The 13,018-nt window shown below is 46.6% G+C and overlaps 1 protein-coding gene across 9 annotated transcripts in view; it reads left to right on the top strand.

The window, feature by feature from the left end:
• The window catches only part of ASXL2 (ASXL transcriptional regulator 2), a 228,302-nt gene that overhangs the window by 201,710 nt on the left and 13,574 nt on the right, over window positions 1-13,018 (top strand). For all 9 annotated transcript variants that reach the window (XM_075063555.1, XM_032762361.2, XM_075063556.1 and 6 more), the window contains 2 exons: window positions 1,327-1,467; window positions 3,800-3,963. In XM_075063555.1, the coding sequence (XP_074919656.1) occupies window positions 1,327-1,467; window positions 3,800-3,963 (305 nt within the window). The remainder of the gene's footprint in view (window positions 1-1,326; window positions 1,468-3,799; window positions 3,964-13,018) is intronic.

The following is a 13,018-nucleotide window of genomic DNA, read 5'->3' as shown; positions in this document are numbered from 1 at the left end:
GAGAAAACAAACATAAGACTAACACGCCTTACCTGGCTAATTACTTACAAGTTTGAAACATGAGAGAGTGATTCAGAAAGATTTGGAGAGCCTGGATTGATGTCCCATTCCCTCTCAGTCCCGAGAGCGAACAACAACAAAACAAAAAGCACAAACAAAGACTTCCCTTCGCCAAGATTTGAAAGTATCTTGTCCCCCTATTGGTCCTCTGGTCAGGTGTCAGACAGGTTTACTGAGCTTCTTAACCCTTTACACGTAAAAGAGACATTAACCCTTAACTATCTGTTTATGACAGGAGTGCAAGCCTGTTACTGCATATTCATCTAAGGCAGTGGGAAAACACTTGCTAATGTTCTTAATTCAGCTTATTGAGGAAGAGAAGGGGAAAAGAAAATGCACTTCGGGAGCGGGAATCTTTTTCTGTGACCAGAAAGAAATGTTACTGCTGTAGAAAGAGGAATGTTGAAAAATGGAGAGCAGCACAAATGATCGGGGAGTGGGAGGGATTGATTTATGATGAGATTTTGAAAGTGTGAAATCTGACTAACTTGGCTAAGGAATGACTTTAAGGGGAAGGCCATGATGATAAACTGAAGTACATGAAGGGTGTAACCACTAAGGAGGGAAAAGAATGATTGGAGGTGGCCTAAGGGAGCACCATGTGGAGTAATGGGTTGAAATGAAAAAAGGGAAAATATAGGCTGAGTATCGTGAAATGTTGCCTAGCAGTGAGCTCCATCAGATAGTAGAGCAGCCTCGGAAAGGAAGTTCTCGTAGTCCCATCACTGGACTGGAAAATGCATGAAGAATAAACTGTCTGCATTGATGGGGGATAGATGTAGATAATCCGGGAGACTGTTTTCCATCTCTATCTTCTGTGATGATTTGATAGCTCCTGATAAGGTAAGAAGGCTCTGCTGCTTATAGAAGGCTGGAAAATCAGTGCAAGGAGAGGAGAAGAATGTAAGGGCTTCTCTATTCTTACACAGCACTGCAGCAGGGCAACTGTAGTGCTTAGTGAAGACGCTACCTGTGCAGATGGCAGAGCTTCAGCGTAGGTATCTGTCCCGTCGACATAGCACTGTCTACACCAGGACTTAGGTTGGTATATTTATGTTGCTCAGGGGTGTGGATTTTCCACATCCCTGAGTGACATAGTTATACCGACTTCAATGTGTAGTATAGAGCAGGGCTCAGTGTCCATCCTGTAGAACTTCTTCTCCTGGCACTGCTGTGAATTAGGGTATCCATCTTAAATCCATGCACTTCGTGTAACACTTCGTGGTTTGTAGAGCCCCAATGTTAAAATGTTTGTTTCCTGTACAGCTTGGGAAGGAAGGCAGTCAGATGGACAATCAAGCAGCCCTCAGAACTCCACCTCCAGCTCCTCTCCTTCTGTTAAGGCTGATAACTCCCTGCCAGGTTTGGGGAAGAAACCATTCCAAAGATCTGACAGACTCCATGCAAGTAAGATATTTATTTTTCTGCACAAAGTGGGTTTTGTTGCTCTGATGGCAGAGTAAAAAGCAGAGCATAAAATTAAGTAAAAGTTGCAGCTAGTTCCAGGGTTGGAGCAGTTTCTAGCCAGTCCTGGAAGCCACTCCTGCTCTTCAGCATGAATTAGGGAAAATAAAACCACCACCCAACTCAGAAACTCTATACACACAAACGTCCATGCCCAGCTCTTCTCATCGGGAAGCTTTGCTGGCCCTTGTGTTAACAATCCTCTGTGCAACAGAGGCAGAAGAGGACTTGAATTTAGCAGCCTTTTCCTTCTAGCACTTAAGGTGTTTCCGTTACCTTAAAAAAGAAACAAAAATAAACCCCATCCTTTAAGCCCCAGAATGTTACTTGGTTTCCTGCCAGGTTTTTTAAGTTAACGTGTTTCTCAATTCCCCTTTATTGCTTGTGGTTTGTTTTACAGATGCTTAGAGTTTAAATGAAATCTCACTATTGTCTCTGTAGGCCAGGGGAGTAGGGGGAAACCATGTGCTCAGCCCCATCACCTCTCACTTTACATGGGCCAAAAAGTCCATTCATTGGTAACAGTTTTTGTTGGATTTGATCTGAATTAGTGGCCTTGAGGTGAAAGGTTCCATCCATATCCCATTCGGGGTCCTCTGTGATTTCTCCATGTCCCCTTAAGATCTTGCATTGTGGCAACCCACGCTTTGTCTGTAATGTCAAGAGCCCATCAGTAGAGCCCTGCAAATCTGTAGATATCTGCTTTATATCCACGGACCATATATGTGGATACAAATTTTGTATTCACCAGGGCTCTACCCATCAGTGCTGCTTTGTCAGTCACTCGAACATTTCCCCCCACACATTACTCCCAGTGCACAGGTGTGCAATCACGCAAATCACCATCACAGTTGGCCCTATTTGCCCCCTTTCTTTGCCTCAGCGTGGATGCCCACGACGGACATGGATGCCATGGAGATTGAAGTACTCCAGGTCAGGGCTGATATATGTTGGTGGGCCCATGTGAGGGAAGACTGCTGTTGCTGTACCTGTTCTAGGCATAAGTACCCAGCATACACAGAGCTACCGCACCATCCCAGCATTAATTCACTTAATTTAAAATCTGAGGCAAAAAGAATAAGGCAGAGCCATGTTCACTTATTGTTTGTGGCCATGCTCCTTGCCAGCACTTTGCCAGTGAGAGGTGTGCAGCACAGCTAGCTGGAGAGAGCTGCTCTGGATTCCAGACCCAACTCCATCTGCAGGTCAGGAAAATAGCGCAAATCAAACAGATTGCACAGTCTACACTGGAGTTTTCTAAATGGCCTCTGTGTGTGTGTGTCACCTTTCCCAAATGAAACAAGCTTCCATGGGAGTTGTGCTGTGGGGAGCAATTACCTTAAAATCATCATCCCCACGCTCTGGCAGAACATGATATGACTGTCTTCATTAGACTTTTTATTAATGTTACATTTTTAATTGAAGTTCACAGAACTTAATGGCATGTTGCCAACACTGTTTAACAGACAAGTCCAAGGGAAAGAGCACACACTGTACAGATGCTCTCTCCGGTCAGGCTGTTTCTGAAATTACAGTGCTCATGTGAGACTTTCTGTAGCATGGGGATTGGTGCTAGAACTGCAGGACTAGCCGTTAGGACCTTTACCGTGTGGGAAAAGGGAAGAAGAGAGAATATTTTTTCATTCTTACTGCTTTGTTTAGCATTGTGGTCTCAACACAAGAAGAACTGGCTGCTGAAAACTGTGTACGTGAGACTGGTTTTTTTTCTAAATCACTTCTGCTTTTGCTGAGTACAAAATACAAACAAACCAGCAAGAAATCCAAGGGAAGAAGCTGCCCCTGGCCACAGGATTAAAATAGAAGATTAAAGTACACTTGCTAAAAATAATCCTCCTGAGAGACACTCCTAACCCAGCACAGGGGAGGTTCTGCTATTTCGTTACCATGGGCAGCCTGGAACCTTGCAAAGTTAGGCAAACCCAGACAAAGCAGAATATTAGGGGTTAATATTTTTCTTGGGAGATGAGAGACCTTCATAGCCCCAAGAATCCCCACATTCTGTTTTTAATCATCCCATCACACTCTAACGCCCATGATTCCACGTAATGCTAATCCTTATGGCAGAAGGGTGGATGTTATCAGCTCTGCTCCTGACTTAGCCAGGGAGCTTCCAGGGTTTGAAAATGAGCCATCAAAACAGCATTATTAATAACTTCGTGTAACCATGAGCTACATGAAGAGCAGCTTAGAGGTAGGGGAGCCCTTATTCTTGCGTCAGGTGATGTGTTACACAGACCTCTGTGGTTCTTTACAGGGCAGCTGAAGAGGACAAAATGTGCTGAAATTGATGTGGAAACACCTGACTCCATCTTAGTGAACACAAATCTGCGGGCGCTGATCAACAAGCACACGTTCTCTGTCTTACCCACAGACTATCAGCAACGGCTGCTGCTGCTGCTCCCCGAGGTGGACAGGCAGGTATGCCACATATTCTGTATGTTCCAGGTAACAACATACAGAAACCAGGGATTGTTGGCTTCATACACAGCAGTTGTCAATTCACTGAGATAAGGGCAATCAAAAGTCAAGTTTCAGAACATGATGCTTGCTGGAAACTGGGATGGCATTTTTTCATCCGCGTACAACACTATTTGGAAAAATACATGGAGTGTTGCTTTCAAGGAAGCATTGGGTATTGATGGATACCAGAGGTGATGGGCGTATAGTTTTATCCAATATAGTGAATCCTATATTCCTAATAGTAGTGAGATCAGTTGATTCTGCAATAGTGGAGTGGACATGCTAGGGGCAGGGAGTGTTGAATGCCAGCTTTTTTTACAATGCGGTCTTATCTCCATAACCTTTTAGCAGAGGTGCCTTACTAGAGCAATTTAGCCCAGTCCCCTTGTGGTTTCTGGATGTCTCAATAGCTGTCATGTTAGCACTGTTATATGCTGGGTTTGGTGAAATGACACATGAGGCTGGATAGGGCTCTAACCTTGCACAGATGCACAATGCTTTATGTAGAGGGGAGAAGGTGTTAATGAATTATTTGTCAACACAGAGGAAGATGCTGTCCCTACTACACAGTCTTTGTTCTGAATTGGAACACAGAACACACAATTTAGAGCTGCAGAACATGTGGTGCAGATTTCATACATTTTGTGGATTGCCAATGAAAGAATTCTGTGTTTTAAGAAAGGATCTGAAAAAATGAAGAGGATAATTCAACGCATAAGAAGAGGGAGGTAGGCCCATATATATGGAGTAGCAGGTTAAGAAATTATAAAAATGAGTGGGAGAAGGATACAAAGAAGGCATAAAGGAAGGTGGTTTAGCAGGTCCATAGGCAGTTGGAGGAGTAGGTGGAAATGAAGGTAGCGATAGAAACATGGGCAAAGTTCCACAGAACCTTGATGGTGAAGATGAATACTGTTGTTTAATATTTTTTATGATGGCAGCATGTAGAGGCCTGAACCCCATCTTTCTAGGTATGTTATAAACAAATAACAAAAAGCTTGAACTGATGCACAGTGGAGTGACATCGTCTGAGAAGCAAACACATGATCATTAGCAGCAGCATTCTGTAAAGATTGAAGGGGGCGCAGATAAGATGAAGAGTCCACAGAGGAAGAAGTTGGAATAAGTGAGCTGAGCTTTGACCCAGGAATGGATAAAGGTTTTGTGGCAGAATGGAGAGGAAAGAAGGAATTTCAGAGCTGTAGAGCATGAGTTCTCAACATTTTTCATACTGAGGCCCCCATTCCCATTCCAGGATCCTTCCTTCTATCTAGCCATATGAGAAGGGCAGTGTGGTTTCAATACCCTGACAGCCCTAGATTGAGAGAACCCATGATATGGTTACAGCTAGAACTGGGTGAAATTTTTCAGCCAACACTTTTTTCAGTGAAAATTACAGATGATGTGACACTGAAACTTTTCATAGATTCCAAGGCCAGAAAGGACCATTGTGATCATCTAGTCTAACTTCTGCATAGCACAGAGCAGGTAATTCCTAGAGCAGATCTTTTTTAAAAAACATCAAATTGTGATTTAAAAATTGTAAGTGATGGAGACTTCACCACGACCCTTCAGAAATTTGTTTGTTTCATTGAATTGTTCAGGGGAGGGTTGAGTCCTTGCTCACATCCATTTCATGTTAGGTGTGCACATGCCATGTGCACAGTTGCTGGAGAGTTTTCCTTCAGTGGTATCCGTCAGGTCAGTTCTAGCACCCTAGGTGCTGTTCGCTTATGCATCAGTATAAGAGGCACTGCTGACCCTGCACCCTTTCAGTTCCTTCTGATTGCCTGTGATGGTTGCTGGAACAATTCCTCTTACTTCGGCAAGGTGTTTTCAGTGGTTTTCTTCTCTGTATCTTAGTTGATTAGTCTTATTATAGCTATAGTGTAAATGTTGTAAATAGCACTACTGTAGATGGTTAGAACCCCTTCCCTTATTGTTGAGGGGCTCCCTTCACCACTGGGACCACGCATGCTCCGGTCCCTGGGCTTCAAACCTTGTGCCTCCTCTGGCAAGCCTATGTCCATGGGCGACCTACACTCCAGTTGTCTGAAGTGTCTCGAAGGAAGTCACATGAAAGAGCTCTGTCAAATTTGTCAGGAGTGTAAGCCTCATACAAAGAAGGACAAAGACCAGACCCCGACTCCGATACCAAGCTCAGTACTGATACACAGGATGTGGGCCCCATGTAGGTAATAGAGGCTGAAGAAGAGGAAAAAGGCCTCCCTCCAGTGCAGGCCTTTTCTTCCTTTTCCCCAGATGAGGCTATCTTGGAAACAAGCCACTCACTGCTGCAAGATGATTTTAGAGCCCATCAGGAGCATCTGAAGTGGATAGCAGCTAACCTGGGGCTAGAGATTGAGGAGCTCAAGAAATTGTCCCACAGCCTCACTGATATTCTGGCTGCAACAGCACCATCTAAGGTGGTCCTACCTATTAACAAAGCGGTAATGGGTCCAGTCAGAGCCCTCTGGCAGACCCCATCTTCTCTGCTCCCCACTTTGAAGAGGGCAGAGAAGAAATATTATGTGCCAGCCAACAGGGTGCCTATACTCTGACCTCCTTCCTGGGTCCCTAGTTGTATCAGCAGCCGATGAGAGGGATAGACAAGGCCAACCATGTGCTATCGCCGCACAGAAAGATGCAAAAAAAGATAATCTGGGAGGAAAGTTTATTCAACAACTGGTCTTCAGCTACATATCTCAAACTAACAAGCCCAGCTGGGGAGATACAATTACAACTTGTGGGACTCCGTGTCCAAATTTAAATACTGAATGCCTCAGGACTCAAGGCAGGAATTCTCTGCCTTCTTAAAGGAGTGGAAAATATGTTGCCAGAGCCTCTCTCCAGGCAGCACTGTACGCAGCTGATGCGGTGGCCAGGACAATGGCCTCAGCAGTGTCCATGAGGCGATGCTCTTGGCTACAGTCCTCCAGGTCAATCCAGGACCTCCCTTTCAAAGGCTCCTTGTTGTTTTTGGAGCAAGTGGACACAAGACTCCACAGCCTGAAGGATGTAAGAGCTACCCTCAGGTTCCTGGGCCTCTGTGCACCGTCCACTTCAATGAAGCAGTTCAGGCCTCAACGGCTGGCCTGCTTCTCAGCTCCACCACCAACGCAGGGACCTGTTTAAGAGAAAGAGGACAGAGGTTACGAGCATCATCAACTGCTCCCATCCAGTTCAACTTTGCTGACGGGGTTACATCGGTACTCCAATGGCCCCTGCAGGCTTTTTGAAGGTGCGCCTGAGTGCACTGTAGCGGTTCCCATTTTGGATTCTGCATCTCCTTTATTTTTGGACCAACTCAGCATGGTCCTATATCACATTGGATTTCTGGATGCTAAATATAGTAGTGGACAGTTTTACCCTTCAGTTTTCCTTCCTCCCTCCCCCCCACTCCCCATCTCTGTCCCTCTTCAGGGACCCTTCTCACGAGCAACTGCTAGCCCAGGAGGTGCATGTTGTTAGTAGCTACTAGTGTGGTGCTCTGCTCTTGTTCGATGATAACAGTCGGCTGCATGCGTGTTCCCTCTGTGTGCTGCCCCGGCTCTGCACAGAGAGCTGACGCAGCAAACCCCGAGAGAACCCCCAAAGACCACAGACTCTAGTAAGGTATGAAGGAACCCGAGCCAGGTTTATTGTCAGACGAAGCACAGTAATAGTTTCCCATAGACTCTACAAGACATACTACGAATATGTGCCCCCTAGCAATGGACCAGTTCAGTCAGTGGTGGGACTTTCTACTGCCCCCTAGGCCAGACAAAGATGTGCACTCCAGGACCTATTTTTATACCGTTACGGGACAGATTACTCATCTCTACTGACGTATTGAGGTACAGCCCCTTGACTCATTAGGGTGTTGTCTCTCCCTTTGATCATGTTGTTTCAAACAAACAGATCTATCCATCATACTGTCCTTTTGACCCTGTCTTTAAGATGCACCTGCCTGTTCCTTGTTATCTCTGTGGAGTGTCCTTGTATCAGGATGTCCAGGTGCCATCTTGGCACCAGTTCCTCTTATTAGCACTTATATGTGGATGCACCTGCTTCTAGCAGCCCTCTTCTTGCCAACTTCTGTGAGTGGAACCTGCCTCTAGCTCACAGCCCAGCTTTTGCTTAGCAGTGCCTGGAAGTACTTTGTTTCAGGCTTCAGACTGGGCCTCTGATACAAGAGTTTATGTTTCAGCGCCTCATCTCACTAAAGTGCATATCCTCCTTCAGGTGGAGGCTGTGGAACAGGTACCTCAAAGTTTGAGAGGGAAGGCTTTTTTTACTTCTGATATTTCCTAATCCCAAAAGCCAAGGGATCCTGCCCCATCCTGGACCGGCATTGGCTTGACAGTTATCTCAAGAAACTGAAGTTCTGCATGGTCTCCATCATTTCCCGGGACCATCATTTCTCCATCATGGTCTCCTGATATGCTGCTGTCGACCTGAAGGGCACTTACTTTCACATTTCTGTCTTAAGAACATAAGAACAGCCATACTGGGTCAGACCAAAGGTCCATCCAGCCCAGTATCCTGTTTTCTGACAGTGGCCAATGCCAGGTGCTCCAGAGGGAATGAACAGAACAGGGAATCATCAAGTGATCCATCCTATGTCACCCATTCCCGGCTTCTGGCAAACAAAGGCTAGGGACACCATCCCTGCCCATCCTGGCTAACAGTCATTGATGGACCTATCCTCCATGAACTTACCTAGTTCTTTTTTGAACCCTGTTATAGTCTTGGCCTTCACAACATCCTGTGGCAAAGAGTTCCACAGGTTGACTGTGCATTGTGTGAAGAAATACTTCCTTTTGTTTGTTTTAAACCTGCTGCCACTGAAGATTTCTCAGGTTTATTGTAAGCCAGATTCATTATCCATTCGTGGATCTCCCTTTTGACCTGTGTGCAGCCCCATAGTGTTTTACAAAACACTAGCTGGTAGCCGCCTTCCTCAGAAGGTGAGGCGTTCAAGTCTACCTGTACCTCAATAACTAGCTGATCAAGAGTCATTCAGAGGCTCAAGTATAGAACAGCTTCAGCCTGGTCCACCTTCCGAGCACTGGTCCAGTTGGTAAATGAACAAAAGTCGCCTCTCATTCCAGTTCAGAGAATAGAGTTTATCAGGACAGTACTCGACTCAACCCAGGCCAGAGCCTTCCTTCCAGAGGCGTTATTCCAGGCTATGTTGGACTTCATGGTTTACCCAATCACAGCAGCCTGTGTTTGCCTCAAATTACTGGGACACATGCCTGCATGCACTTACGTGGTCCAGCGCACAAGGCAGCACCTCAGGCCCCTGCAGACATAGTTAGCTTCAGTGTACTTTCCGAACAGACGCCACTTGGAATTGGTGCTTAAAGTTCTGGCTCCAGTCCTTGCCTCCCTTGACTGGTGGAAGGACCCCTCCCCCCCCCCCCCCCCCGCCCTGGTCGGTAACAGTGGGCATTCCCTTTGTCATCCCCAAGCCATCAGTGTCACTAGTGTCAGACACTTCAGACCTAGGTTGGAGAGCCCACCTCAGTTGCCTCAGGATTCAGGCCTTGTGATCCCAGAAAGAGCACTCCCTGCACATAAACATGAAGGAGCTCAGAATGGTCCACTTGGGTTGCCAACTGTTCCTTCCCCAGATCACAGGCAAGGTAATACAAATTGCTGACTGACAACACCACAGCCACATTCTACATCAACAAGCAGGGAGGAGCGCGCTCCTCTGCCCTGCGTCAGGAGGCCATCTGTCTATGGGACTTCTGCGTGAAGCACTTTGTCCACCTCCTCGGCTCACATCTTCCAGGAGCCCGGAACACTCTGGCAGATCACCTCAGCAAATCTTTCTCCTCTCACCACAGATGGTACATTTACCCTGAGGTCACCAGGTTCATCTTCTAAAGGAGGGAATCTCCCCATGTAGACTGTTTATGACCAGCCAGAACAGGAAATGCCTTCCATTTTGCTCACTGTGTGGGCACAGCCCTGGCTCCCTTTCTGACACCTTCCTGCTTCCATGGACAGAGCTCCTATTCTATACATTTCATCCAGTTCCTCTGGTTCACAAGGTCCTTCTGAAAATCAAGCGGGACAAGGTGAGAGTTATTCATATAGCCCCAGCGTGGCCGTGCCAACACTGGATCGGCACACTGCTAGACTTATCAGTAGCACTCTTGTACCACTACTGCTAACACTCCCACTCTGCCCAGACCTGATTTTGCAAGAGCATGGCCATTTACTCCATCCAAAGCTTGGGTCCCTTCATCTGACTGCGTGGAAGTTACATGGCTGAACCCAGAGGTGCAAGCCTGTTCAGCAGAAGTTGGACAGGTCTTGCTGGGTAGTGGGAAAGTGTCCACTAGGGCTACCTATCTTGCTAAGTGGAAGTGTTTCTCAATATGGTCATCCTAACCAGGCTTTTCTCTGACTCGATCTTCCATTCAGTCTATTCTGGACTATTTACTCCATCTGAAACAACAAGGTCTGGCCCTCGCATCTGTCAAGGTGCATCTAGCAGCAGTTTCGGCCTTCCACCTGCCAGTGGGCGGTAGGTCACTTTTCTCTTACGAGATGACACTTTGCTTTGTTAAGGGATTGGAGACACTTTACCCTCAAGTTCACAATCCAGTTCCCCAATAGGACTTAAACCTGATCCTATCGAAACTCAGGCCTTACCTTTGAGCCACTAGCATCTTGCCTTTTTCTGTTTCTCTCCTGGAAGATCATCTTTCTGGTAGCGATTACTTCAGCCAGAAGGGTCTCTCTGAAATCGGGGCCTTTACGTCAGAACCCCCATATATGGTGTTCTTTAAGGACAAGGTCCAACTGCATCCCCATCTGGCCTTCCTGCCAAAGGTGGTTTTGCAATTTGATAGCAACAAGACCATTTTCATGTAAGTCTTCTTCCCAAAGCCTCACAAGAATTCAGAAGAGCTGCATCTTCACTTCACTTCATTGGATGTTCAGTGTGCCTTCGCCTTCTACATCAAGAGGACTAAACCATTCCACAGATCCATGCAACTCTTTGTGGCAATAGCGGAGGAGATGAAAGACCTATTAGTTTCAGCCCAGAGAATCTCATCCTGGATCAACCCTTGTAATTGGGCAAGTTATAAGCACCTGACTCTAGTTAAGGCCCCTCTGATGCTATAAAAGGGCTCACTCCAGTCAGGCCAAAGGAAGCCAGGGAGCCAGAGGAGAGGAAGTGCGTGTGAGGGACCAGGATCAAGAGGCATGCAAAAAGCTGAGAGCAAGTAGGCATACTGCTGAAGGACTGAGAAGTACAAGCGTTATCAGAAATCAGAAAGAAAGTCCGGTGGTGAGGACAAAGAAGGTGTTGGGAGGAGGCCATGGGGAAGTAGCTCAGGGAATTGTAGCTGTCGCGCAACTGTACCAGGAGGCACTATAGACAGCTGCAGTCCACAGGGCCCTGGGCTGGAACCCGGAGTAGAGGGCGGGCCCGGGTTCTCCCCTAACCTCCCAACTCCTGATCAAACACAGGAGGAATTGACCTGGACTGTGGCTTCTACCAGAGGGGAAGATCTCTGGGCTGTTTCCTGACCCACAGGGTGAATCTGTGAGGCGAGCAAATCCGGCAATAACCACAGGGCCCACCAAGATAGAGGAGGAAAAAGATTAGTTCAATCAGGGAGGATGAGGCCCTCTTCTAGCAGTTGAGGTGTGAACACCAAGGGAGGAGAAACTACTTTTGTAGTTGGCTAGCCAGTCACAGTCTTTGTTTAATCCTGAGCTGATGGTGTCAAATTTGCAGATGAACTGAAGCTCAGCAGTTTCTCTTGAAGTCAGTCTTGAAGTTTTTTTTGCTGTGGATGGCTGCCTTAAAATCTGCTATTGTGTGGCCAGGAAGGTTGAAGTGTTCTCCTACAGTTTTTGTATATTGCCATTCTAATATCTGTTGTGTCCATTTATCCTTTACGTAGGGACGTCCATTGGCTGATTGTACATAGCAGAAGGGCATTGCTGGCACACGATGCGTATATACAATTGGTGGACGTGCAGGTGAATGAACCGGTGATGGTGTGGCTGATCTGGTTAGGTCCATGGTGATGTGTGTGGTGTAGATATGTGACAGAGTTGGCATCAAGGTTTGTTGCATGGATTGGTTCCTGAGTTAGAGTTACTATGGTGCGGTGTGTGGTTGCTGGTGAGAATATGCTTAAGGTTGGCGGGTTGTCTGCACTAAAGCCATGAAACTGTGGAACGGGTGCATACACCACAATGTAACCATTTCGGCCTCGTATTTTCCTGGCTGTCAGAACGCAACAGCAAACACGCTAAACAGATACTTCTCTCGAGACCACGAGTGGGAAATGAACGAAGGAGTCCTGCTATCCATATTCTGCCAGTGGGGCACTCCCCTCATTGACTTTTCGTTTCCCCCAATGAACCATAAATGCACAATGTTCTGCTCGAGAGCACGAATGGGACCAGGATCGCTGGGGAACGCCTTCCTCATTACACGGGATGCACAACTCATGTACGCGTTCCCACCAATTCCCCTGATATCACACGTAATACACAAGATATGACTAGACAAGGCGAAAGTCATCCTCATGACGTGGCCCAGGCAAGCGTGGTGCCCTTACCTGATCTCTCTCACCATCCAATTTGTCACGCTCTTCACCCAAACCCCACCTTCAAGTGTGGCTCCTGCATGGTTCCATCATGGAGAACTAGCCTGCTCGAAACAAGTTCAACACGTATTACTAAACAGCAGGAAAGTGACCACACGTAATACTTGCCTTCCAGAATGGAAGAGATTTCCTCCTGGTGTCAAGAAAAAAAATTGACGGTCTCCACAACACCGATACCATTAGTGTTGGAATACCCACTGGAACTTAAATGCTCAGGTTTAGCAAAGAGCTTGATCAAAGTCCATCTCGCAGCCATCACAGTATTCCATCATGAGATTGACAGGACCTCAATCTTCATGCACTCCATTAGTAAACACTTCCTGGTGGGTCTCCACAACATTTACCCAGAGGTTTGCCAACCTACTGCAGCCTAGGACCTCAAT

This window comes from Chelonoidis abingdonii, chromosome 3, assembly GCF_003597395.2.
Source record: "Chelonoidis abingdonii isolate Lonesome George chromosome 3, CheloAbing_2.0, whole genome shotgun sequence".
NCBI classification, from domain to species: domain Eukaryota; kingdom Metazoa; phylum Chordata; order Testudines; family Testudinidae; genus Chelonoidis; species Chelonoidis abingdonii.
This window is presented reverse-complemented; position numbering and strand designations above follow the sequence as displayed.